Source organism: Ambystoma mexicanum, chromosome 6p, assembly GCF_040938575.1.
Source record: "Ambystoma mexicanum isolate Mex_15411 chromosome 6p, UKY_AmexF1_1, whole genome shotgun sequence".
In the NCBI taxonomy this organism is placed as follows: Eukaryota; Metazoa; Chordata; class Amphibia; order Caudata; family Ambystomatidae; genus Ambystoma; species Ambystoma mexicanum.
In genome coordinates this window covers 125,232,269-125,258,855 of record NC_090935.1, presented here as the reverse complement: position 1 = coordinate 125,258,855, position 26,587 = coordinate 125,232,269, and the positions used below count along the sequence as shown (strand labels likewise).

General features: G+C 46.1%; 1 protein-coding gene across 1 annotated transcript in view; it reads left to right on the top strand.

Moving 5' to 3' along the window:
- LOC138511272 (3-galactosyl-N-acetylglucosaminide 4-alpha-L-fucosyltransferase FUT3-like) overlaps positions 1-25,015 on the top strand; it is an 83,999-nt gene extending 58,984 nt beyond the window's left edge. Inside the window, exon 2 of the mRNA XM_069626822.1 lies at positions 21,360-25,015. Coding sequence (XP_069482923.1) covers positions 21,360-22,334 — 975 coding nt within the window. The 3' untranslated portion in view covers positions 22,335-25,015. The remainder of the gene's footprint in view (positions 1-21,359) is intronic.
- The last annotated feature ends 1,572 nt before the right edge of the window (positions 25,016-26,587 follow it).

The following is a 26,587-nucleotide window of genomic DNA, read 5'->3' as shown; positions in this document are numbered from 1 at the left end:
TCCAAGCGTGGATGGCCACCAATAGCTTATGTCTTAATGACGAGAAGACCGAGCTAATGATCGTGGGCACTCAGAAACGATTGAATAAACTCGACTCTAGGTACTCATCTTTTGACATTGATGGTAACAACATCAAAGTATCCAAAGAAATGAAAACACTGGGGGTCTATCTTGATGCAACACTATCCCTTAAAAAACAAGTCAGCAGTTTGGCGACCTCCACAGCCTACACCAATAAACTGATCTATAGCTGCAAATCATACTTATCGACAAGCAGTTGCCTCACGCTAGCAAGGGCTCTTTCCCTGTCTAAATTAGATTACTGTAACACACTATTCGTAGGCTCCTCTGTACTCAACCTAAACAGACTACAGGTACTCCAGAATAACTCATTGAGAGCAGCACTCAGCCTACCCAGATCTATCCGAATCTCCACACTCAGACACAATGCCAATTGGCTGCCTATTCATGACAGAATCACACTACGCACCTTGGCTATCACACACAAATGCCTCTCGAATACAGCCCCTAAATATCTGTCTGACAAAATATGCAAACACCAAGCCTCACGTACCACCAGATGAGCTCACTCACTCAAGCTGGTGGTACCAAGGTATAACCTAAAGACCGCTGGAGAAGCTAGCTTCCTGGTCCAAGCTGCCAAACGATGGTAATCCATGCTCATCCAGTTCAGACTAGAACCTTCCTTCCTCACCTTTGAAGCCAGAATCAAAAACTGGCTCAATAATAGGACTCTACTTTAATTTGAAACCCTCCACAGACGGCCACCTCACAGCACTTCCACCTCACCAACTACTGCACTTTCCCGTATGTTGCATTTCTATTACGATACTGTACAAATGCCTTCTGATGTTGTCTCACCTATTACTGGTTTCCTCTCTATCTATGACACTGTACAAATGCCTATTTTTGCCTTACCCACCTGTCGCCTGACCCAACTGTAACCAGGGTCCCCCTGCATGTTTTACTTTCTACCTGTCACTGTATATTGCCTCACATGTATGTAACTCACAAGTCATCAAGCGCCCAGTTACCTCAAAGTTCAGTGCATGGTATAAATAATAAACAAATACAAAACAATACAAATACTGTAAATAGGGTGCCCGGGATGTCGCCACATGTAATAATGATGGGACAGCCCATGAGAATGCTGCCCACTCTTCCACCCTCATCTGCTGATTCTAATCTTTAGTTGAATGATGATCCACGGGGACGTCACTCAGCCTGCTCGGACCAACCACGATCTCGAAACCTTCCCTGGAATCCGTTCAAATGGGGCCTGGGTCTGGAATACAGGATATCTAGTTTTAGCTTAATAGTCTCAAGTCTTTTGACTCCAATTCCCCTTGAGGATCAAACCTTCCCCTATGTCTTCTCCTCACCTTGTTCTCTTGTATAGGGTGCTCTCCATCCTGCTCTTCAGCGCAGGGGTGCGCTGGTTGAGGTGGGCACAGCGCAACCTAGTTGCTCAACTGGTGCGGCCCTCCAATGAGTTCGGGCTTGCTGTGACTCCAGCCCGATAAGGTAGGTTGTTGGTTCTTGTGGAATTGTCCTTTTCTTGTCTCTTGCGCTCCTTAATGATGTCTCCCCTTCTTCCCTAGGTGCTGGTAAGGGGATCGGGATGATGTTATGCTGCTTGAGGAAGTCGAGCGCTGAATGGTGAGTGAATGATATGATATGGCATTTGTAACGTGCCTACACACAAGTGTTACAAGGCGCGACAATGCGCGATGAATGCGCAATGTGCGATGCTGTTCGCTTGTCTTTATGCTGACCTATGTCTCTCTTGTGCCTAGCAGGCTGCAGGCCTAGCAGGCTGCTGCAATGTCCCAACCCGACTGCCGGTGAGAGAATAAGTTGCAGTAAGTAAAGTGCGAAGTGCGGCGCCTTATTGTCCTTTATGTGCTAACCTGCGTTGTGTTTTTCCTTGTAGATCGATGGCGTGCTCCGGAGCTGAAGTTACCAAGAGCGACTCAGGTTCAGGTAAGCGTTTGACTATTCTTGCTGTTTTTAAGGAATCCGAATACGAAAATGCTTAATAATGTTCTTTCTCTCTCATTCCTTTTCCATGCAGGCTGTGGCGTTCCGGAATGGAGATGACGCCTACGAAATGCTGTCCACTGGATCGGAAGAACGTTGGATGGAAGCAGATTCTTCTCGGTACGGTAAGTATAATACTAATGCTGTCCTTGTTCTTTCAGGTGCGCGGGATGCGATGGAAAGGCGAAGGCCTACAGGAGAGCGATCCGAACAAGGTGAGTGTCACGCTGCAAGCGTGTTTCTCTGCCTGGGTGTGGTTTTTATAGCCTCCAGGTATCACAGGCATCCCTAGGTCGGACCACACCCAAAAGGCTAGACCGCATAACTCAGTTCGTGGAACTGAGTTATTTGGGGGCCTCCATATTGCCCCAAGTGCAATGCCAAGTCCTGTTCCTCATCAGACTTCTGCTTTATGTATGAGCCTGGTGCCACAGGCGCTAGGTCGGGCTCCAAGTGAGTCTCTGAGGAGCCGGGGAGGCCCTCAAGGTCCATGTGGGGGTGGGTGGTCTGGCTCCAGTGCGTTGTCTAGGGGGGCTAGGGACAGGGATCATGACACCTGCGTGGGTGTAATGATTTGGGATTTGGAGAATTTTCCAGATAAGTATATCAGGGCAGTATTTGACAAACATTTGTGGGTCAGAGAATAAGCTTTGAACATAATGTGTTCGTGTACAGGAAGCCAGTGGGCATTCGTCTAGCTGTGAAGATGTGGTTATTTTGGGAATGTTTAGAGTAGCTCTTAGGGCATTGTTCTGTATGACCTTTATTTTTCAAGATTTCTTGTGTTGGAGCCTGCAAAAAGGGTATCACAGTAGTCAATCCTGGATAGTATAAGGGCTCTAGAAATTGTGATGCAGCTATCAGAGGTCCGGAAGGGTCTGCAGGTGTTGATAAATTTAGAGATATATGCTGCTGCAGATGCAATAGCATTTACCTGTCTCGTTAGGGATAATGCAGAGTCCAAGAACACCCCCAGGGTTTTAACCTCTTTTGAGACAGGGAGGATGCTCCCGTCAATGGTAAAGGATTTGTAGGATCCCATAAGTTTGTAAGTTTGTTTAACCAGGTTTCTGTGCCTATAAGGAGCAGCTCAGTTTTCTCATCAGTTTTGAGGAGAGAAATCTCTCTCTTTTTGTGGGCTGTCAGTTTGCGCCACACAGCAGTGCTGTTGCTTGGGGGTGGGACATAGCAGTGCGACCATATGTTTACTGGAGCTGCAGCTGGCTCTGCCCCTGCAAGGGTAGCAAAGGAAGGAAGATCACTGCACTTTACGCCTCCTGGTAAGAAAGCCCAAGCACACAGCTTCAGGTCTTTGAGTATCTGAATGGAAGGAATACAGTTAGAAAAGCACCCAGTGAGTGACACTGCAATAAGACCCAGAGAGACTCAGAGATCCCTTTTTGAATTGAGAAAACATGATGGCATTGGGAACTTTTTGAGTTGCCAAACCTGTACACAGCCACAGCGGGATCTTATATATTAATCCTTGTGTTTCGTCCTTTGTGGGGTCCACTTGGTTTTGTGATGGTAGGTACCTGACATACAGGAGCGGACACGTTTTGGTGGCTGAAGTTGACTGAAATTCAGGTGTTAAACTGTAATCATGTAATACCTCCTTATTATGAATATTGGCCTAAGCCCATTCGCACTACACAGAAAACTGCATTCGTAATCTTCCGACATTTGGTTAACTTCGCTGCCATTTTAAGAAACATCTGCCATTTTGATTTCGACTCTTGTTCCATGTTCTAAAATGGTGGACTGTGTTTTCGACTTGCAGTCGAGCCGAATGACCTTTGAGTTTCCGTTAATATTTAGACTGACCAAGAGCAGACTGTTTGACTAATGCAAAGAAACCTTGTGCTTCATATGAACTGCCATTCAAGTGCTGTCTGCACTCACAAGCCTCATCCAGCTATAAACAAAGAGACAATGGAAAACAAACTCAGATCGTGTGTTCTGGCTGAACTGCATTGTAGTGATTCGTGGAATAAGGCTTACCATTGATCAGAGAACCAACAGCATCATTGTGACTTCATGGACATGTACATTTGTTTAATCCTTTATATAATATTGTAACATCTGTCATATGAACTAGGCATGAACTCTGGCCAGTGAATTATTAGCTTGGAGAGAGACTGGACAACATTGCAAAAACGGTATAAATATGCGTGTGTCTAGATGTCCAGCAATCTCACCCCTCACTGTGTCTGCTGGTACACACTGCGAGGTGTTGGGAGCCAGATAGCTATCTGTTTTGCTTTGTAACTGTAGAGTAATAATCGTTACTTTTACAAACCATGATTGGCGTATTTTTTATTTGTGGTACTAAGCCTCGATATTTCTTTGGTCTTTCACAGGTACTGCTCGTTCTCTTAGAAAATGTGTGCATTTAGAATTTTGAAGTTAATGATGCATTTAATGTGATTAAATGTAGTTGAAGAAGAGGAAGGCAGACATGTAATACACAGTTAGTTCACTCTACAGGTTACAGATGTGCAATGGGAGTTGTTTCTGCCCATCTGGTCTAGATGGTACCTGTTCATGATGTAGGAGCTAAAGCATCATATACGTGAGTTGCCAAAATACATACATTGTTATAGCCAGTATTCTTGTAATCACTTGGTGAGAAACAGTATGAAGGTCAAGTGGGAGGTGACACATAGCTAGTTCGCAGCAATCATCCTTCTCCATTAGGAGGTGGGCATCGTCAATGACATGCATGTCGGCAGCTGCAGAGCAGTATCTAGTTCCTAATGAATGAATAGGTCTTAAATGTAGAGGTCTGACTGAATTTCCCTTTTTGGCAAACTTTGCTGTGAAGTGTAGGTGTTCTAATTTGCAACATTGTCTTTGTTGGGCATTTGCTTCTTCAGTGGGGGAAGGATTTTGCTTAGTTTACTGCATCACGAAAGATGCCTTTAGTAAGGAGACACAGATGTGGGGTGGATGAATTTCCAGAGATCGTCTTGCTGAAGGATGCTTGCAATTTGACATGTTCTTGAATGCTGGCATTAAAGGCTTGCTGCTTAATTTCTCAAGTTTAACAGTACTGCATTTTGTCAATTTCCAAGTGTCCCATGATGTGTGGATGGCAGGTGCTAATGAAAGTGCATTGTTTAATTGTGTTGATTTTATCTATTTAGAAGTAATTGATTATCTTGCATTTTTCCAGGATTTGTGATATTTCAGGGTCTGGTGAGTTGTTGTTTGAATTATTGTCAGAATTGAGTAGAGCTGTGCCTTTGTGTGAGGGTTTAGAAATGATCAATAATTTGTACCCAGGACAATGAGCGTGTAATAAACAAGCTCATTCGCCCTCGCCGGGATGTTTCCAGTCCAACATTTCCTTTGTCGCTGCACAGAGTCCCTTCTCCCTGTTCCATGGTGGCCATCTTTTTTTAACTATGGGCCCCTGGGCATTAGCTGATGCCCCCCGCGTCAGGGCTTATTGCTTAAGTAGGATTTTATCTTTTGGATCTTACACTAGCTGGGAGATTTCATTTTGATGAGGTCTTCAAGAAACTGAGAGTTTCTCCATTCATTTTATTGTTTGAAAACGCTGCATTGAATTGTCTGAAAATTCTGGTATTAAGTCGAGGGTTTGTCTCTGTTGTGTTGCATCTTCAGTGGAGTGCATATAGGCCATGTTCCCCAGCAGGCGGTTTAGATCTCTAGTGTAATGCACTTCTGTTCGGTTGCAGGCGACTGCATGTGAGGTAGCATTATCTTCAACTAGAATCAGGAGCACATTTTTTAAAGTAGCAATGATGAGACTTGATTGGTTACTTTAAGTGGAAGTAGAAAGATAGTGTGTGCTACAACTTGATATGTTAGTGTGACAAGCCCAGTTTGGTGGGAGAGGTGGGAAGCATTAGATATCTGAGGGCGTGGTGTATACCAGGTAGGTTCAAGTTACTTGCCCTATTGAGTGTAGAATATGTGATCAGCTGTTTGGTGTTCAGGGTGCAGAGGCTGTGAAAGAACTTTTTTGATATGTGTGATAGTCTCATAAGGCAGAGAACAGCAGGCAAACCTGCCGTACGTTGAAATAAATGTACATGCAGGGTAGCACACCCTTCTGTTGCAAAAAACGATTACACTTTTTGCAAATGTAATACAATTTGTATAATTTGTAAAAATCTTCTTCATCCAACGTGTTTCATTCTTTCATCACCAATATTTTTTAGAATTCATCATATGGCGACATGTTAAAATGACCGCCACCACATGTACATGTTTCGATCATTAATGATCGTCCTCAGGGGGCTCCCGTTATTCCGAACATGGCCCATGTGAAATGAAACCGCATTCATGAATTCTCAACCTAAGGCAGCAAAGGTATTTATTGTACTACTTTTAATTTTCTCCTTTGGGAATAATTGCCAGAGGATCTTGACTACCATTGCAGGGCCCTGACACACAAAAAAGGAGCTTCCTGGGAATAAAACATTCAAGACCCTGGCTGCATTCTGCCACGTATAATGTAAGCCATGTTGGCTGCATTTGACATTCACAGAGGATCCCGAGCACCATATAAGGTACCTGCAATGAAAAAATAAAAAAAACAAGAAGACGAAGCTGTGTGGGACTCCAGTACCCACAATCCTGGCTGCATCCAGTCAGGAAGTTTGGAAGCCACCTTGAGAGCTCGGATTGGCTCTCAGAGAGTTATGTGACCACATCGTGTGAATAGAATTTCATAGTAAAGACACATGAGGCATCCACAGCTAAGTGCCAAAGCAGCATATGGAAATTCCTTGCTTGGGTCTGTTATAGATGGAAATGGCCTATGGGCACAGCCTAGGTGCCTGCACATGCTAGGACTGCACTGTGCTTACCCTTCACCTCACTCCTGCTTCCACAAACAGAGATACTTCAAGCAAGTTACTCTCCATAAACTGCAGTTACTGTTAACTCAAAGATCCAAGGGACATTGCTTTGGTGGGCCTGCCAACTGTCTTTTGGTCACCTATAGCCCCATTCTATCCTACCTCAGTACTTGTACCCTGCCAATCGTTCCTCCTTTCTGTTTACTCTGACTCAAATTCCCTCACCCCTTGGTCTGTACCATTCCTACGCTGTCTTCACTTGACCATTTCTCTTACCCTCCGTAATGCACCTTGAATTAACTCTATTCTCCCTTGTGCTCACTATTCTCCTCTCTTTCTATTGTAGCCTTCAGCCACAACTCAGTCTAACATCTACCTTACTCTTCACCCCTCACCGTAACTTCCCTCCTCACCCCCTGTACCCACACCTCTCAAACCCAATGCTCCCTTTCTCCTAATATCTTTATTCTTATCTATCCCCTTTGCCCATGGTAAACACCAACTTCTCCCCTCACCTCCCATCAATCTTTCACTCAGCCTCTGAAATGCACAATCCTTCTAAAATAAGTCATTCTACATCACTGATCACGCAAACTCCTCAAATTTCACTTCCCATCACAGAAGCCTGTATTTCCCCTCATAACTCTGCTACACTATCAGCTCTTCACACTGACTCTGCTGCTTTCTACCACCCTCCCCAACCTTCTGCAAGGGAAATGGAGTGAGGTTCATCATATGAATTCAACCTTTACTCTTTTGAAAACTACCACCTCTCAACTCCTCCCTCTAACAGTCTTCATTGTTCCGGCTCTCTTAAAACCCCTGGTCCTCTCACTTAAACCTACAACAGACACCCCACTGTCATGGTGGTAGACTTTAATCTTCCACAGCCAGGTGCCTTGAACTTAACAACCTCCTACCTTACCACTCCCTCTACTACCTGCATGGGTAGCCTGCCAGCTCTGGTGTAACTTCCATGATGTTGTCTTTCTCTCTACATCCCTCTTCTTCTCCAACCTCTCCAATGACCCCTCTACCTATGATCACTCAATTGTAAACTTTAACATCTTGCTCCCTCCGCCTTTGACACCTCCTCTCCACTCATCAATGACCAAGAGGAATTTCAAGCTGGACACTCTTTCCCCTTAACTTGATGTACCTCTTGCTGCAGTTGTGCTTGGTGATTGACAGCGTCGATTAAGCTTCAACGTGCTTTTCAGGCTTCTGCAACAGAATTCGAGATGGAGGTCAGCAGTGGGTATCAGGCGGCAAGACAGTTCGGTGAGCGAAGCTTGGAAAATAGCTGCAGGCTGGCTTCATTGCAACTATGGGTCAGGCATTGTTGTTTAAATGCTGATCTGCAGTTCTGAAGCACTGATCGATACGTCTTGGGTTCCTTCAGCGACACCGGTTTGACAGCGTTTGCTTGAGGCTTGATGACGGTCAGCTTTGCAGGCAGTTGAGGATCAAGGAACTCGAATGGCTTGAGAATGTACTTTAAGGCAGACAGCAGCAGGTGCTTGTCGGAGCACTTTTCCCCACCTTTTCATTGGGCTTGATTTGTCCTTTAAGTAGGACGGCCCAGAGATAGGAAGTGCGTTGCAGATAACTGTCGTGTCCTTGGTTTCGGGTTCAGAGACCTCTGGGACTCCTTGTCTAGAAAGCTTGCTGCCAAATCTAGCAGGGCACGCTGTGTGTGGGCTGGGTACCGGTTCTGAAGTGGGTGGAGGGTCTTCTGAGTTCTTTTCTCCCTCTGTTCTCTGGGAGAATGTAAGAGGAGGGATTGTGATTCCCTGTTTGAGTGTTCCTGTCCTTCCTTCAACAGTGGAATCTGTAAGGCAGACTGTGCCTGCAGCCACGGTCCAAGGATGAGTTCTTCTTTGTGCTTCAAGTGAAGACTTCAAATGATCTGCTTAATGAGGGGCTTGAGCAGTCTTTTAAAGCCAGGTGGGCCACAGTGAATGGTGTAGGGTGAGCCTACCTTAGTGAGCCACTCCTGGTGTCCCTAACCACATTTTTCTGTATGTGTGAGGTCATAACCAAAGTGCTTTGCAATAGGAAAATATATGGGGATACTACAGGAACAAGGGGTGTCCCATATCCAGTATGGCTGAACCTTTCTCTCAACAGAAATAGTTCTGGGCTAGCCTGTCATACTAAGTCCCACCCACCTTCTTATCTGGTCTGATCAAAGAGTTTCTCTGGTCAACGGTTCTCCCTGTGTGGGTCCTTTTTTAAAGCAGCAGAACATCCTTGAAGATGCTGAGACACGAGACTCTCTGGCTTCTGCCAACCACATTCATGTATCTTATGAAGGGGCTCCCCCTACTGGGGGTAGTCTACTGCAACAATAGATTTAGACATGTCAGTTCCCTGTCATTGATACTGAGGGGCAGGGGCTGGCTTCAGGTTCACACAGTTACATATGAAAGGTCTGTTGTGTTTCCTGTCTTCTTTGTTATCCTCTGCAGCCAGGCCCCATGGGGCGCTTATTTGAAGTACCCTCTTTTGGTATATTAATAGGTGCCACCAGCAACAGGCCTAACAAAAGAGCAGGGTGGTTCCATGGAGCCCTCGTCTGTTAATTAGACTGTACATGGCAGGCAGATGTTCCCCTCCCCCCTTGGGGTGACATTCTACTCTCCTCTCCTGCCATATTCCAACTTAATGTGATAGGGGTGGACTGTACATGTAGGTTGTGTCCATGCTGGAGTACACAGGCGTAAATGTTTGTTGTGGTGTGAGCCTAGGAAAATGTGTTTGGATTGGACATTCACATTTTCACAGGCAGGTCTAAAATCATCCATTTATTTAACAATTACCAAAGGATCCCAATGCGAGACCATGCCCCCCAGCCTCAATATGTGAACCACCACCCTACTGAGGTTCTGGTTCGTCATCTAGGCAGAAGTACCGGCTTAGGCAATCTGCATTCCCATGCTGGTAGTCTGGCTTCTGTTGAATGTCCATATCTAATCCCATTTAAGGATGTGGCCCAGAGCAAAAGCTTAGTGTTCTCCCCTTGCATGGCCAGTAACCATCTATGAGGCCGGTGGTTTATTTGGACTGTGACGTGAGACCCAAAGACATAGGGTTTCCCAGCAGGAAATCTCTGCCCCTTCCTTTGTCTAGATATACTTGCAGTCAGGGGAGTTGCTAGGTCTGGAAAAGATCCGGGGCTAAGCTAATGTCCAGGCTGTCAGGACTCGGGGCTAGCTAGTCTCTTGGCTGTAGCTCCTGAGCTTCTATCCGGGGCTACAGCAAAAAGATCTGGGTCTATAGCCCCCTCAGCCCCCTCTAGCAACTCCCCTGCTTGCAGTCTATAGTAAATGTAATTTAACAGTGCTCTGTTCCCTCAGAGTGCATCCGCTGTAGTTTCGGGCTGGACCCATACCGGCTTGTATTGTGTAAGAACACTCAATGTTTGTGCCCTAGGATCCAGACATAGGAGCCACTCTTCCTGTCCTCTTCCATGGGCTAGCAGGGTTTGATGTCTGTTAAAGTAATTTACACAGAGGTTCTCTTATATCTGTGGGTAGTCTCTAGTCCAACCTGTATATACACCCCTAGTGGGATTCCTCATTATTTGTCCAGTGCATGGTCCCCATCTCTTCTTGTCCACCATTGAGGTCTGCCCTTTCTTCTTGTTCCATTGTTGTGAATTATCTTGTCTATTCTTCCTTCTTGTTTAGCCTCCTGCTGTATGTGCTTGCCTATCCCCTTACATCAGCATAGCCACCCCAAATTTACCTGGGTACCCTGTGTAACCCCTGGCACAGTGTGACAGCAGTGATGCTAGCCATGGTGTCTCAGACCACAGGAGTTGTGTGTCCATTGATATGCATTTGTTATAAGAACAGTTGAACCGTTCCCACTCAGTGCAACCAGTTCACATTCAGCCACTTCTTAGCCTCTAGGAGGCCCACACTAATTTTGGCCTCCTCTTGAGGAGGATCCCCTTTCCTATGGTGCTACTCCTTACACAAGAAATAACCTTTGGCTTGTGAGAATGCAGGTGCCCCTTTGCTAGGGGTGCCTGCCCTCTTCGTTTCTGGGTGCACGGATGAATCAAAGTTGTGGGGTTTCCCTTTATGCTTGTGGGGACCTGACTTAGAAGAGGAGTTGGATGGACCTTTGTCCTTCCATCATTGTTAACTTTCTTGCCCAAGGATTTCTCTTATGGTTTGGGTGTGCTTGCCTGAGGCTTTTTCTGAACTTGAGTACTGACAAACTTTGTTACCAGACACCCATCGCTCGTATATTTTAATGTCAAGTGTTTGAACGCTTCAATGTCTGCCCACTTTTCTTTCTGAACTCTCTGAAGCACTTGAAATACTGTTCTGGGGTTTTACAAACTTTCTGAGAAGAGGCATCTTCATGCTCTCATGAATGGGCCTTTTTTCAGGAGTTAATGGAAAAATTGCATCAGTCGCCTGTGTCGGTAAGCGACTTATCAGGGTTGCACCCCACAATACCTCATCCACCTCCTGCAGCTGAAAAGCATGCTTGAGCACTTCCAACCAATCAAACATGTCCTTCCTTACTTCATAGGCCTGCACTAACCCTTTGGAGATGTGACTACCTGGGCTTGTCCCGGGCACCTTGGTTTGAACCACTACTGCTGCCCTCGCTAGATGTGGGTCTGTTGGCCTTCTTCCTCAATTCGAGAGCCAGCTTGCGCAGCTCTGTGGTGACCTTGTCCCACTGTTTCCCTCCAGCGCTGGTCTCCTCTCATCCACCAGGAGTTTTCCAGCAGCTACATTGTTCACAGCGGGCACAATACTGGGCCACTTAGAAGCTGTTCCAAGTCATTGGACATGTATTTATTTATTTAATAGTTTGCTTGTTAGGCACTTATACAGCAAGTAAAATACTGTTTCAAAGCACCCACTGGGCGAAGGGAGGGAACAAGGGAGTGAAACTCATTACAAAACACAATATTTAAGAGCAGTGGGAGGAAAAAGGAAAAAAGACAAACCTACTATGCCCTATCAGTATTCAGAATGTACAAGTGCAGCAAGGAAGAGGCCAGAGGGGTTAAGTGCTGTGGAGTCCGAACTCATGGGTGTGCCATGGATGAAGTGCTGTGATTCTTGAGTGCTATGTGGCCAGAGCCACGTTCAGTGAAAGTGGGAACCTCTCGGGCGGAGAGTGTGCCAATGCAAGTGCTGAGGTTAGACAGGTGCTGCGCCGATTTGGTGTGGGATTTCACGGGCCCCGAGGATGCATAAAGGCCCCAGACACCAATTACAGCAACTGTGGGATTAGCAGGGGAGAGTAGGAGGGAAGGAGGAGGTACAGAGGAAAGTCTTAAGGAACTTCTGGGATTCAAGAAAGTCCTGCTCAAGGCGCAGAGGGAGAGGGATGTTGTTCCATAGGATGGAGCAAGTTGAGGAAAGCGAACAACCTTCTGTTTACGAAAACGCTTTACACACAAAGAGTTGGTGTCAGAGGAGCGCAATGGTCTGTGGGGAGAGTATTTAGTAAGATAAAGTTGAAGATAGTTTGGTTCGCGCCTGGAAACACTTGTGTATAGGCGCGTTATAAATGCCATATCATATCCCCGGGCCCAGACAGCCTTGTGGATGATGCAGAGGGATTTGAATTTAATCTGTGCAGAAACCGGGAGAAAGTGAAGATTTAGGGCAGGAGATATGCGGTCCCTGGGCTTAAGCCCAAGGATAAGTCATGCTGCCCTATTCTGTATTAGTTGGAGGGGTCGCAGAATGGAAGAAGGTAGATTTAAGAGGAGGCTATTGCAATAGTCACGCCTAGCGAGAACCATGGCTCGGGTAACATTGAACCTCTGGAGGAAAGTGAAAAAAGGGAACATTCATTTGAGAAGGAAGAGCTGAAAGTGGGACTTCTTGGCAATGTCCTGAGTGTGAGGGAGGAAGGAGAGAGAGGAGTAGAAGATGACTCCAAGATTTTTGGGTTCAGAAGAAGGAACAGGGGGAGTGCCCAAGGAGGAAGGCCAGAGTGAAGGGAAGAAGGAGGGAGCAGAGAGTATCTCAGTTGCGGGATGCCGCACTAGCCCCTGATTTTGCTCACACTCTGGCGTGTTTAGAAGCCAAACTTTCCTCTCTGATGGGTAGTTGGTAAGAAACACTACTCAGGTTGTCTTCATCGCCATCTTTAACAACCCCTTGTGGAAGGTCTTCCCCATTCGGGTACACAGAGTGTAGCCCACCCCCTGCCACCCTAGCTTCTCTCCAAGTTTGGAGACTGATCATCAGTTCAGGTTTACTAATCGTGGAGCTGTGTGGAAGTCCCCTCTCTTGATATAAGATGCCCAGGACATCTTTGCTCATGGCTTTCACAGTTTCTATATCAAGAACCATGATTATTAAGAATTTCCTGGCAGTGTGCTAAACGTTGACTGCAACAGTACTTTTGTTGTTGGGTGACTAAGCTGTGCGCAAGGCTCCAACTAGATCTGACTGCCTGTCTCCAATGTGACGAATCATATTGCGGTACAGGGGTGAATATCAGTTTCTAAACCGTCAATCAGCGCAACACCTCTAATAGGCCAGAATTGATCCAAACAGATTGGATTAAACAAGCATACAATTAAAATTATAAATCTCCTTGTCCAATTTTAGTAACATGGACGCAATGGTAGGTTTACTTTACTGCCTCTAAATGACGTGGATCAATTGTTATTTGCAACACAGAAAAAATACAATTATTACCCAATGATAAAAACCACAATACTTTTTTAAAAGGCTTCTTTGCTTCAACAAAAAAGAGGGAAACGGTCCTAAAATGTCTCTACAGACCTTCTGGGAAGGACTAGCTTCTGCCTAATAGTTTGAGATGGGAGTCTGTGGCAGGTATCTGGCGGCAAGACGGTTCGGCGAGCAAAGCTGGGTGAACAGCTGAAGGCTGGCCTTCACAGTGACTCAGGTCAGGAATGATTGTCTAAGTGCTGATTGACAGTTCAGAAGTACTGGTCGAGACCCCTCGGATTCCTTCAGAGACTGTAGCATGACGGCGGAAGCTCGAGGCTTGCTGGTAGTCAGCATTGTAGGCGATTACGGATCGAGGAACTCGACTGGCTTGAGAATATCGTTTTTTTTTTAAACCTTTATTTTGAGATTGACAAGTGCAATTCAGATACATGACATGTATTGAGGGAATACAGATTCAACATACATCAGAATATGCAATATCGTGTTAGTGTCTACTTTGTATTCTGTTGTTTGCCTAGGTGACTTTTAAATGTTCTCTGCTTGATCTCAATTATATTCATGTAGGCATATCGGCTGGGTCATTGGCAGAGCATGTTAAGTCACTATCTGACGCATCAGGGGATTTGTCCAGGTATCTCCTCAGGGGGGCCCATATATATTTGAGTCTACAGGTGGGTACAACATTTTGGACGTATAATTCTTTGGTTTCCTGTACTTATATTAGGTCCTTTAACTAAGCTTGCCGGGTGGGAGGAGCTCTTGCCTTCCAGGCACGAAGGATGCATCTTTTGGCGACCACCTCTGCAATTGCAACAAGTCGACATGTTTTAATTGAGACCTTCCCGATGTCAGCAAGTAGGTATTTCAATGGAGCTGTTGGGATTTGGAGGCCGATAATGCCACTCACTGACTTCGCTCCAGAACTGTTTGATCAGGGGACAGTCCCAATAAATGTGAAATGAGTTTGCCCCTTGGGCCTGGCATTTAGGGCATTCTGGCTGTAACGCGAGGTCGAATATGGCAATTTTACTGGGTGTTTTATGGTAACGATTCAATATCTTAAATTGAATCAGTCTAAAATTGGTGCATATAGAGACAGACTTAGTGAATTGGCAGTATTTTGCCCATTGGGCATCCTCAATAGAAATCCCTAGGTCGCTCTCCCATTTGGCTTTCATTGTGTTCTTGGAGGGGGTATGTCGTTGGACCGCTTTATAGAGGGAAGAAATTCCACCTGTGAAGCCCTTAGGTGTCGTGGTATCAGTTGAGAATTGGTGAGTGGGTGGAACTTCCGGAAAGGAGGGCTATTTCTTATTGCACGCTGACTTTAACCTGTAGTATTGTAGTGACAAGGCCAGCCCGGCTCCAACTTTCGCCTGGACGATCCCAAGAGATGCAAATTTCCCATCTGGATATAGGTCTCCCAGATGCATTTCCTTCCCTGGGTCCCACCTTTTCTGGAGGGTCGTGTCAAGGGTGGGGTTGAGTTTTGGGTAGTGCCATAGCGAGGTGTATGGCTAGTATGGGTTGTCACATCCCACCCTATCTAGAAGACCAGACCAGGCTCACACTTTAGTTCCCACCTCCCCCTAGTCTCTTCACACCTTGGAAAAGCAGAGTGGGGCTGCTGCAAACTTTTTAGCCTGTATGTGTGCGTAGGATTCCGCGGAGTCTGACCAATATTTTGCAAAGTGAGCTTGGGCAGTCTGAGAATACAGTAGAAAGTCTGGGGCTGCTAGTCCCCCCGTTTCATACCGCTCACACATCTTGGGCCATTGGAATCTCACAGTTCCCCCGCTCCATACAAAACTTGATGCCAGTCTCTGTCGTTTTTGAAAGAACAGTCTGCCTGGCCAGATTGGGATGTAACAGAACAGGTATAATAGCTTTGGGACTACTACCATTTTGAGTAGCAATATTTTCCCATATAGTGGTATTGGAAGTTTGTCCCATACCTTAAGTTTGTGAGCTAGGAGTACTAGATCTGGTTCGTAGTTATTAGTGTACAGGGTCTGTTTGTCTATAGCCATTATAATTCCCAGATATCGGCCAGTGGTGGGTGACCATTCGAATTGCGCGGTGGCTGGGGATTGGACTGTGGAGGGTGTAAACGGAATGATTTCTGATTTAGCCTGATTAACTCGGTACCCAGAGTATTTAGCAAAGGTCGTGATTTCCTGCATTACCGGTGGTAGATTGGCTTTGTGGTCTCTGTAATTAAGCATTGTATCATCAGCGTAAAGTGAGATCAACTGGGGAGGTCCCCTAATGCGAATGCCCCTCCGTGCATTTTCATGTCTAAGTTTAGCTGCCATGCCCTCTATGGTGAGTGCAAATATAAAGGGGCGATAGCGGGCAGCCTTGTCTGGTGCCTCTACCAAATGCAAAACTTGGAGATAGGGATTTTTTTTTTCTAACCATTGCCCTGGGATCGGTGTTTAGGACACATATCTAGTGAATACGGGCCGAACCCCATCTTGTCTAGTATAGCGTACATATAGTTTCAGGATACAGAATCAAATGCTTTTTCAGCATCTAGAGTGACCGCTATTGTCTTGGCTTTCGGGTCCAATTGAGAGGTGATGGCGAAGGACCTCCAGAGGTTCAACGCAGTGGATCTGGTGGGAAAAAATCCCGACTGGTCGGGGTGGATTAGTTTATTCATGTTTTTTATAAGGCGATTTGCGATTTCTTTGGAATATATCTTAGCATCCGAATTGATTAGGGATAAAGGTCGATAGGACGTGGGATCTTGAGGCGGTTTGTGAGGCTTTAGAAGTACAGTTATTATTGCTTCTTTCATGGTATTTGGCAGTGCCTCTCTTCCAGAGCCTCCTCCCAGACCTCCAGTAGTTTAGGGGCCAATTCTGCTTTAAATGTTTTGTATAAATCGACTGGGATACCATCGGATAAGGGGGCTTTGCCTACCCGTAGGTCCGCTATGGCTTGTTCTATCTCTTTGATGGTTAGATTGAGGTCCAGGTTCGCTTTTTCGGTTTCGCTCAGTTTGGGCAGGGGAAATGAGTTCATGTATTCTTGTAGTTCTTCAGGGGATGCCTGGTCTGTGTTAGAGTAAAGGTTGTTGTAAAACTTCTGAAATACCTTGTTAATATCAGCAGCTTTAGTCTGTACATTCCCATCCACATCAGTAATGCTGGTTATGTGTCTCATCCCTTGCTCAGCTGTAATTAGGTTAGCAAGCGTTTGGCTAGCTTTGTTCCCTTTGCTGTATTTCCTGGCTCCCGTGGGTTGTGTCGCGTAGAAGAGTTCTCGTTTGGCCAATGACCTGAATTTCGTCAGTTGTTCTGAGATTTTTTGCAGAAGGGCTTCGCTATTGCACAGAGCGTGTGCATTTTCCAGGTCTCTCAGTGCTCGTTCAGAGTGGTCTAGTACGCTCCTTATTGCTTTCAGCACTCCGTATGTCTGTGCCATCAGTTGAACTCGCAGCCATACCTTGAAGATTTCCCAGATTGTTGCATTAGACTTGATGGAGTACATGGAAGTCTATTATTTCCGTTCTGAGGGGTTCTATCAGTACATCATCCCTCAATAATACAGGGGGCACCCTCCAATTCTGGACAGTATATTCTACTGTAGACGGTGTCAATTCGAGGAGGACCGGGGGGTGGTCTGACATTGTGCCTGGATATATCGTGCAAGCGCTCACTTCTGAAATGAGGTCTGGGGTGCGTAGCCAGTAGTCTATGTGTGAGCAGGAGCCAGGTACAGTGGAATAGAAGGTATATTCCCTCTCCTGTGGATGTAGTTCTCTCCCTGTATCTGCGAGGGGGAGTGTGCACATATCCTGGAGTATGGTCAGGGTAGATTTGGAGTGGTTTCTATTGCCGTCAGATGTTCGTCTAGGTTCAGGTCCAGAATCGTATTAAGATCCCTGCCCCATAGTACATTGGCGTGACTTGCTGGGGATATCAATGCAAGGATCTTTAGATAGAAACCCGGAGAATGAGTATTAGGAACGTAGGTGTTGATTATAATCGTTTCTTTGTTGTGTAGTGTATCCCAGATGATTACATAGCAGCCCTCCTCATCTATTTCGGACCTAGTTAATTGAAAGTTGGTTCGCTTGTGCACTACTGTGAGCACTCCTCTGGCTTGTGTAGAATAGTTTGTGGCAACTTTCGTGGGGCCCCAAATTAGGGCGAACGCATCAGTCACTTTCCTTGTTGCATGGGTCTCCTGTAGTAGGAGGATGTCAATTGTGTGCCTATTTGCGTAACTTAATAGTTTTCTTGCCTTGATCGGGTGAGTAAGGCCTCTAACGTTCCATGTTAGGAGTCTCACCCCCTGTGGTTTCCCTGGTGTTGCCATTGGTGATTTATTGTCTCTGTTGTCTCGGTATCGTACATCGGATCCGGTATTGTGTAGTCTTTGCACTTGTCAGTTTTTCTTATTTCTTCCATCTTGTCAATACGCCTGAGGCCTCCATTACTGGTCTGGCAATGTGGCCATTTTGTTTGAGTATTGTTGTGTGGTTTTCCCCCATTTACAATAAGGAAACTGGCCTTTTCTTCCTCGTGCCTCCCTCCCTCAGCATCCCCCCAACTGGACAGTGTAACCCCTTGAAACAATGTCAACATTTGAAATGTTGGGTGGCTCGTTATGGGTGCCACCAATCTAAATCAAACACACCACCCCGAGAGCCGTTGCGCAGCTTAGTAGTTGAGCGGAAGTTGTATTCTTACTCAGTGCGAGTGTATGGTCATCTCTCTGTGCCTGGAGGAATGTACTAGTCTCCTACGATCGTGCCGCCGCTTCCAAGTGCCCAAAGGGCTGGGCGGTCAGTCTGTCCCTAGGAGGGGCTGTGTGGAACTTCTGGTGTTGTACCTGGTTCTGTTGGTGTAAGGATTACAAACTCGGTTTCAATTGCCGTGAGGCTGATCCAGCTGGTCGATGAGCTGTGTGCTTCTGTATAAGCATTGTTGTGGTTGCAGGCAGTTTTCCGGTGCTGTCAGGGAGAAGTTCCAGCCATTCGATGAAGGAGTACGTATAGAATAGTAGTGTTCATAAAGTGCAAAGGGACATGTGTTCCAGGGGGGCTTCAGCACTGTGTGAGGATCAGCGTTGGTATTATGTGCCTATCCTTGTTCGAATGTCTCCAGGCAGTGGTCAATGGGTAATGTAATCAGACTGTTGGAGCTGGGGTTCCCAGTAATGGGCTCGTATTCACATTTGCGGGTCGCGGGCTCCCTAACATGGCAGCCGCCTGCCACGGTCGTCAACCTCAGTATGGCAGCCCAGTGTTTGCCACAACCCTATATTCGGGGTGCAGCGTATTTTATCAGTGTTCTGTCCCTGAGATAATTCTCGGATTTTGCAGCACGTTCCTCCGTGCGGATCCGTAATGTCAGCAGGAGCCTGCCTCTGCCCGAGCGCCCGCACCGCTCGCTCACAGTGCACATGGTGGGTGCCAGGGAGGGGGCCCTTGCATGCTCAATGATCGGGGAGTCGCGGCAGAGCACTGCGTACCTGTGTCTTGTCGTTGCCAGCGCCACCGGTCCCGCTGCTGCACACTGCCTTCGCTGGTCGGCTGCTTTATGTGCTATGGTGCGAGCGGGCAGGGGCCGCCGTCACCTGTGGGCTGGAGCTCTGCAAATCCGAGACACAGGTGGGGGATGGGCAGCACGGCTAGCAAACCCGCACTCAGAAAACATTGTGTATCTCCAGGATTCTGGCACTGTTTGGGGTACAAGAGATAGCGATTGATGCAGAAGACCAGAATCCACCAGATTCCGGGGAGTCCACCTTTCCAGGATGTACCATTCCGCAGGAGGGGTCAGAAAGGATTTAGTACCGCTGCACAGCTACACACTCAGGCGGCCATGTTTGTTGGCGTCCCACGGCATCCCCTGAGAGAATATCGTTTAAGGCGGACGGCGGCAGTTGCTTGACGTTGCACTTTCCCGCCTCTTCAATCGGCTTGAGTTTTCATTTAAGCCGGACAGCCCAGAGCTAGGTTGTGTGTTGCAAGCAGCTGCCTTGTCCTTGGTTTCGGGTTCAGAGACCTTCTGGCACTCCCTGTCTTGGGAGCTTGCTGCAGAGCCTAGCAGGGTACGATGTGTCATGGCTGAACACTGGTTCTGAAGCAGCTGTAGGGGCTTCTGAGTTATGTTCTCCCTTTATTCCGTGGCACAAGTTAATGGGAGGGATCTTGCTTCCATATTTGAATGTTCCTGCCCTTTCTTCACTGGCAGAAGCTGTAAGGCAGACTGTACCTTCAGCCAGGGTCCAAGGATAAGCTCTTCTTCGTGCTTCAAGTGAAGTCTTCAGATGATCTGCTTAAAGAGGGGTTCTAGATTTCTTTTAAAGCCAAGTGGACTGCAGTGATTGGTGTAGGCTGAGCCTAACCTAGTGAACCAATCTTGTCATCCCTGCCAACTATTTTCTGTATGTGTGAGGTCATAACCAGAGTACGTTGCAACAGGACATGGTATAGGGGTGCTACAGGAACAAGGGGTGTCCCACAAATAATACGGTTGAACCCTTGTCTCAACAAAAGGAGTTCTGTGCTCACTCACCTGTGATACTAGATCCCACCCACCTTCTTGTCTGCTGTGATCAAAGAGTCTCTCTGGTTAATGGTTCCCCCTGTGTGGGACCTTTTTTAAAGTGACAGATCTCCTTTGAAGTTGCTGAGAGACCAGACTCTCTGGCTTCTGCAAACCTCATTCTTGTATTTTACGAATTAGATCCCCCTAGCAGGGGTCGTCTACTGCAACACTAGACTTAGTCATGTCCTTCCCTGTCATTGATACTGATGGGCATGAGCTGGCTTCAGGTCGACACAGTTACATATGAAAGGTTTTTGGGGTATCCTGTCTCCTTTGTTATCCTTTGCAGCCAAGCCCCATGGGGGCCTGTTTAGAATACCCTCTACTGTTAAGTTCATCACTGTCACCATCTGCAGGGCTAACAAAATAGCAGGGTGGTTCCACAGAGCGCTTGTCACTTAATCAGGCTGTCCATGGCAGGGGGAAGTTTACCCCCCTCCTCGATAACATTGTGCTCTCCTCTCCTGTCATAGTCATACTAAATATGACAGGGGTGGACTGTCCCTGCAGGCTGTGTCCATGTGGAGTACACAGGTCTATGTGTTTGTTGTGGTGTGAGCATAGGAAAATGTGTGAGGATTAGTCCCACACAATTTCCTGAGGCAGGTCTACCATCATCCATTTACTTAAACATTTTAGAAAAATCCCAGGCGAGCCCAAGCCCAACATGTGGATGGTCGAATTCCTCACAGGTACACCTTGAAGTCGAGAGAGGGGATACAGAGGGAAACAAAAACTGGTTAAAGGTTAGGGAGGGAAAGGCAGATTCAGTCTTGATTAATTCAGCAGTGAATTCTCACCAAACCTCCCATTGAATCTATATTCCTCTGCGTTAAACACACTGTCCTTCCCAACTGCATTCTTAAGTCTCTTCAAGCCTCCATCCACAATTCCCTCCCTTGTATTCATCTGCGATGAGAGAGGAAGAAAAGTGTGTTACTTTTCTCTCCACCTAGAATGCACCGAAGTTAGTATAAGTATAAAGCAACCCTTCCCACATTTTTCCTGGCCTTTTCGATGCTCATGTTTCCCTTTTTCTGAAAGACTCTCACCCTTCCTGTCTTTTTACTTTGTGAACCCCTCTTATAAGGATAACTACACTGACAAGTGGGGCTCTGTTCAAATATGAACTAATGCATGAACTCATGATGATAGGTTTGGTTGCATTTTGTATAATACAGTTGATATTTTTCTCCTTGTTCCAGAGCCCTGGATGCAATATGAAGACCCATGCTCTCAAGACATTTCTCTTCACTACAATCCTGGCTGGTCTTGGTTATTTTGCCTTCTTCAAGGCCTTTCCACACGATGAGGCAAATCAAATGAAGTCAGTTTACCCCATTGCCTTCCACCCAAAGCCATTTGCAGAGACTGAGACTCCACCCCTTCCCGCTGCTGAAAACAAGTCACGCAAACTGATGATCTTGCTCTGGTCGTGGCCACATGGTCACAAGTTCCCACTGGGCGTATGCTTGGCAAAGTATGGCATTGATGGCTGTCACCTGACAGAAAACCGGAGCTGGTATGAGAACGCTGATGCAGTCGTCATCCACCACGGGGATGTGAGTTCTAACATATCTCTGCTTCCTCCACAGAGAAGGCCACCAAACCAGCTTTGGGTATGGTTCAACATGGAGCCCCCCATCCATCTAAGTAATCTACATATAATGGACAACCTGATCAACCTTACCTTATCCTACCGGCACGACTCGGACATCTTCTCCCCATATGGCTGGTTCGAGAATCTCAATGAGGCAGAGAATTTTACAATACCAAAGAAAACTAAACTCGTATCATGGGTGATCAGTAATTGGAAGCCACAGGACAAGAGAGTGCAGTTTTATGAGGAACTTAAGAAGCACATACCTATTGAAATCTTTGGGAGAGGACACTTGGCGGTTCCAGATGGAAAGATTTTGCCCACAATCAGCCAGTACAAGTTCTACTTGGCCTTTGAGAACTGCCAGCATAGGGACTACATCACTGAGAAGCTATGGAGGTATTCATTATTTTCAATGACTGTGCCTGTGGTCTTAGGTCCACCGCGTGAGAATTATGAACTCTTCCTACCTGCAGACTCCTTCATTCATATCGATGATTTCCCCTCTGCCAAAGAACTAGCCACGTATCTTCTGCAGCTCGACGCAGATGAGGAGCAGTACCGCCGCTTCTTTAACTAGAGGTTCAGTCGGGTTGTCAGGATCCACTCATGGGTCACACATTATTGTAAACTCTGCAAAGCAATGCATCAGACGTTTAAGCACAAAACTGTGCCCAGCATCGAAAAGTGGTTTCTTTAAATGACACTCTTGGTTGTCCAACTCAACGTTTCAAGGGCCGGATCCATGGCTGATTTTCAGGATACCCATCATTAATATTCATGAGAGACATTTGCATACAATTATTCTAAATGTTTGCAAATGTGTGCTCATGAATATTAATGAGGGATATCCAGAAACCCTGTCAGGATTCCGGCCCTCAAGGCCTGGAGTTGGACAACCTTGCAGGATCACACCCTTCATTGATGGTCTATGATGTGGTCTCCAAGTCCAGTTCACAACAATCAAATCTATGCCATGGTTTGTAGATATCCACAGAAAACCAATTGCACTACAGTAAGTTCAATGGGAATCATTTGCATCGTTAGCGGTTTAGCCCTAATATATTTATGTTGTGGCTCTTAGGGGCTGGACCTAGAGACTCCTTATCTATGAGAAGTCATCATCTAAAATTCACTTAGCCTGTGCATGCAGATAATTTCACCCAAAACACACTTTGACAGAAATTGTATCATCGTGAATTTTAAAAAACACTTGCGACATTCCCTCGATTGAAGACCACTTGGACTTCCATCTACATACGTACAATGGATAATTATATTTCAGAGAATAGCACCTTACTCTATCACGTAACCTACGTAAGCCTCTCCTTCTTTACGCAGATTTACATTACTTTGAGGCATATGTGTGACATTGAGTAAGTGGATTGGTTTGTTCTCTCCCTCGATGGGTGTGATTTGTCTTCATTGTGTGTCAGTCGTGGTCACTTATTCTGTTCTGCTGCATTGCTGCCCCCCGTTCCCCATGTGACCTCTCCTGCACCCATAACCCATCTTCTCATGTGTTCTGTGGCATTCTGTGACCCCTTAATGCTGCTTTGACTCCCGCATTCTATAAACATCCAGTATATCATGCATTTTCTCTCTCCGCACCTTAGGCTTGTTTCCTGCTTTCTAGCTTCCTCTTCCTTGGTCAACATCTTGTCTTGTTTCCTTATGTTGTGGCCTTGACTGCAGCAATCACCTGAGAGTTCAGCAGGGAAAACACCAAGAGCTGATTATCACAGGAAAATCCAGATATTTGGTAACATCAAAGGTCTAGTGTAATTTGAAGAGTGCTATTGGCCATGAGTCACTTTATGTGTCACCAATGTCATAGTAATGTAAAGGTATTTTAAATAATATATATGTTTCCAGCCTCAGTCTTATACATATTGACCTGGCTGTCATACAATGGAGGGGTTGTAGTTTGCAACAGGCAGCAATGGAGAGAGTTATTTTTCTCACAGGACCGCGTGATGAGCAATGACCCAACCCAGAAGGCCAGTGTCTGCAGCCTGCATCACTTTGAACTACAGCTGCAACTATCCTGGAACATTGATTATCCTGGAAAGGGATGATGGAAGTTGTCGTCCAAAACATCTGAAGAACCAAATATTTCAGACCTATGCTATGCATTAGCAATGTGAGATTTTGCGCGACACCTGTGTTGCATGACTTGTGTCTCTTGAACTTCTCCTAAACTATGTCCCTGAATTGCCAAACCCATGCCCCATTCTAAACGTGTAATACTGAGCCTTACATGGTGTGCCATTTCTTTTCCTGCTTCACAGGTAGGAAATGGTCTTCTTTTCTCGCTGCACCAGATGGTCATTGATTGTTTGCTATGTTGTTCCTCCCACAACGCAATATTAAGCAATTCTATTGCCATTCCTACCCAGTTCCTACCTTTCTACGCACAAAACACCTCCTCGTGAGAACTCTTTGAAATCACTTTATTCATGCCTTGCCATCAAACGTTGCACTCGAAATGTCTGCCCGTGTATTTTGGTGCTGTAAAGACGTTACAGGTATAATACAAATGTCATAACATGCTCTGTCTTCAGCCATTCAATTTTCAAGCACCATGTGCCCTTTACTAAAGTCCTGTTAAAAACAGCATTGGCAAAGCCAACATTTTTCAGTTTGATATAAGTTATAGGCTTTTGCCAGTCACAGATAATATATGCTGAGGTACTCGCACCATTTTGTGGATGCTTCCATCAATGAACAGTACATCCTACTATGGCAGTTCCAAGCAAATGCCTTTCCCATGCCCACACAAAAGCCCAAACTGTCGGCTTTGCCAATGTTTTTTTTTCTGGGTGTGGCTGACCTGGGCCGTTGGCGTGCTGAGCAGCCCATCCTCAATAAGTTTCCTTTAGGTTTACTCTACTGTATGCATAGCGATCAGCTGGCCGCTTGTCACCTGGGTGAGCCCATTCAATATATACACGTGTATTAGTTCCCTTTAAGCTTGTTCTAGTTTCAGGAGGATAGCTCAGGGGCAATGTGCTCACCTTGGAAGCAAGACGACATGGAGCAACAGAGGTTCGATCCCCAGGTCCGCGCTCAGAAACCTCTGGGTATTAAGCGCGTTATAAATTACCAATCATATCATATGATATACTGTTATGCTATATTCATAGTGACCAGCTGGCAACATGTCACAATGGTGCACTCATTCAATACCTACATCTTTATCTAACAGAGATTCGCATACTGGAACTTGTAGTTTTGTTTACCAATAAAACCCTTGACTGTACAATGCCTGTCATGCAGAGTGCTGTTGTCTAAAAAAGCCAGGACTCGGGGGTGTTTGAGGCGGAGTGTGTTGACCCCTCGTGACCTGGATCCAATTGTCAGCCAAGATGCTATTGCTGTGGGTGAAGCAGCCATTTCAGTCATGTCTTAAGCAGACACCATCGCACATTGTGCCTCACGCGTATCTTATGCAAAGAAGAGCAGAGATATCCATCAATGGCATTTGTCCTCCTGCCTGAGTGATACGTGACTTAGCGTGGGTCACGTGTCCCTTACGCAACTCTACTGAGTTCGACAGCCCCACTTCCCTCAGCCCCCACCCCACCCCCCAACAAGCGCACAAACCATTTGCTGGAACTGCGTCCTCACGGTAAGAAAATAACCTCTACATTTGTTGTGAAGGACCTTTTTATTCTTCCAGAGATTTGATCACGTGGTTATGGTTTTAATTGTGGAACCAAAAATGTAGGGGCCGTTTAAATCTTGGCTTTCCAACTTGAACTATGATTGTGCATGTGGCAAAGAAAGATGCGTGTTCTCATATGTTATTAAACGGTACCTGCGTAACTAGGAGAGTTTTCCCTCCGTGCCACACTCTTCTTTCTGAGGTCTTCCCCTGGCTGTACACTTTGAAGGTATCACACATTCCATGCGTCCCTGGCAGATGCCAGGCAAGCGGCACATACGAGGATAATTCTGAAACACATGTAAGTTGGAGGGTCATTTCTGCAGCTGGAAACTAGGGCAGAATTAAAAGAAGTGGAAAACAGGGGGCGGAATTCAAAGACGAATTCAAAGAATTCTCTTATATGGGTGAGAACATAAAAGATTAACCATCTCCACTGTGAAAGGGTTTGCGAAGAGGGACAACAAATATGACACTTTAGGGGGGTTGTTCTTTATGCGTAGACTGTAAGATACAATTTGGCAAATGTTGTGAGTTTTTTTTTCTAAACGCCCCAGAAACTGGTGCCCGCAGTGTTGTTGTGCTTTGTGCACGGCAGGATGCCTTTAAAATGGCTCCTCAGTGGGAAGTGCATGCTGTCGGCGTACACCTTTCTGTGCAGCGTCGAGGTGAAAGGTTGGGCTGGCTTGATCTAGGAAGTGTACACGTGTTATGTTATGTTATGTTATGTTAAAGGTTCTTATACCATGCACTGTCACCACGTAGTCCCTTGACGCTTTGGCCGATCTGTAAGGCAAGAGGGTGAGGGGGGTGTAAGTTAGAGGGACTGAGCGGGAGAAAAGAGCAAGAGAGCTGTGATGTGCTTTTAGAAGCTTCAGTTCGGTTGACACCGCTCACTGAGCATAGGGGTGTTTTTTGATTGGTAGCCGCCATGTGCATTTGGGCGAGGCTATGCGTGGGTTGTTTTGTTGTTGCGGCGTAGTGTAGTGTGTGTGGTTTGTTGTGCTGTAGAGGTATGGTTGTATTTAGTTCAAATATGTTGACACGTTTACAGTGCACATAAGTGGGTTTATTTGTGTGCTGTAGGCAAGTGCATACCTTGTGAAGGCCACATGGGAAAAACACGAAGTCGCAAAGCCAATAGCTTTGGTATTTGCAGTTAATAC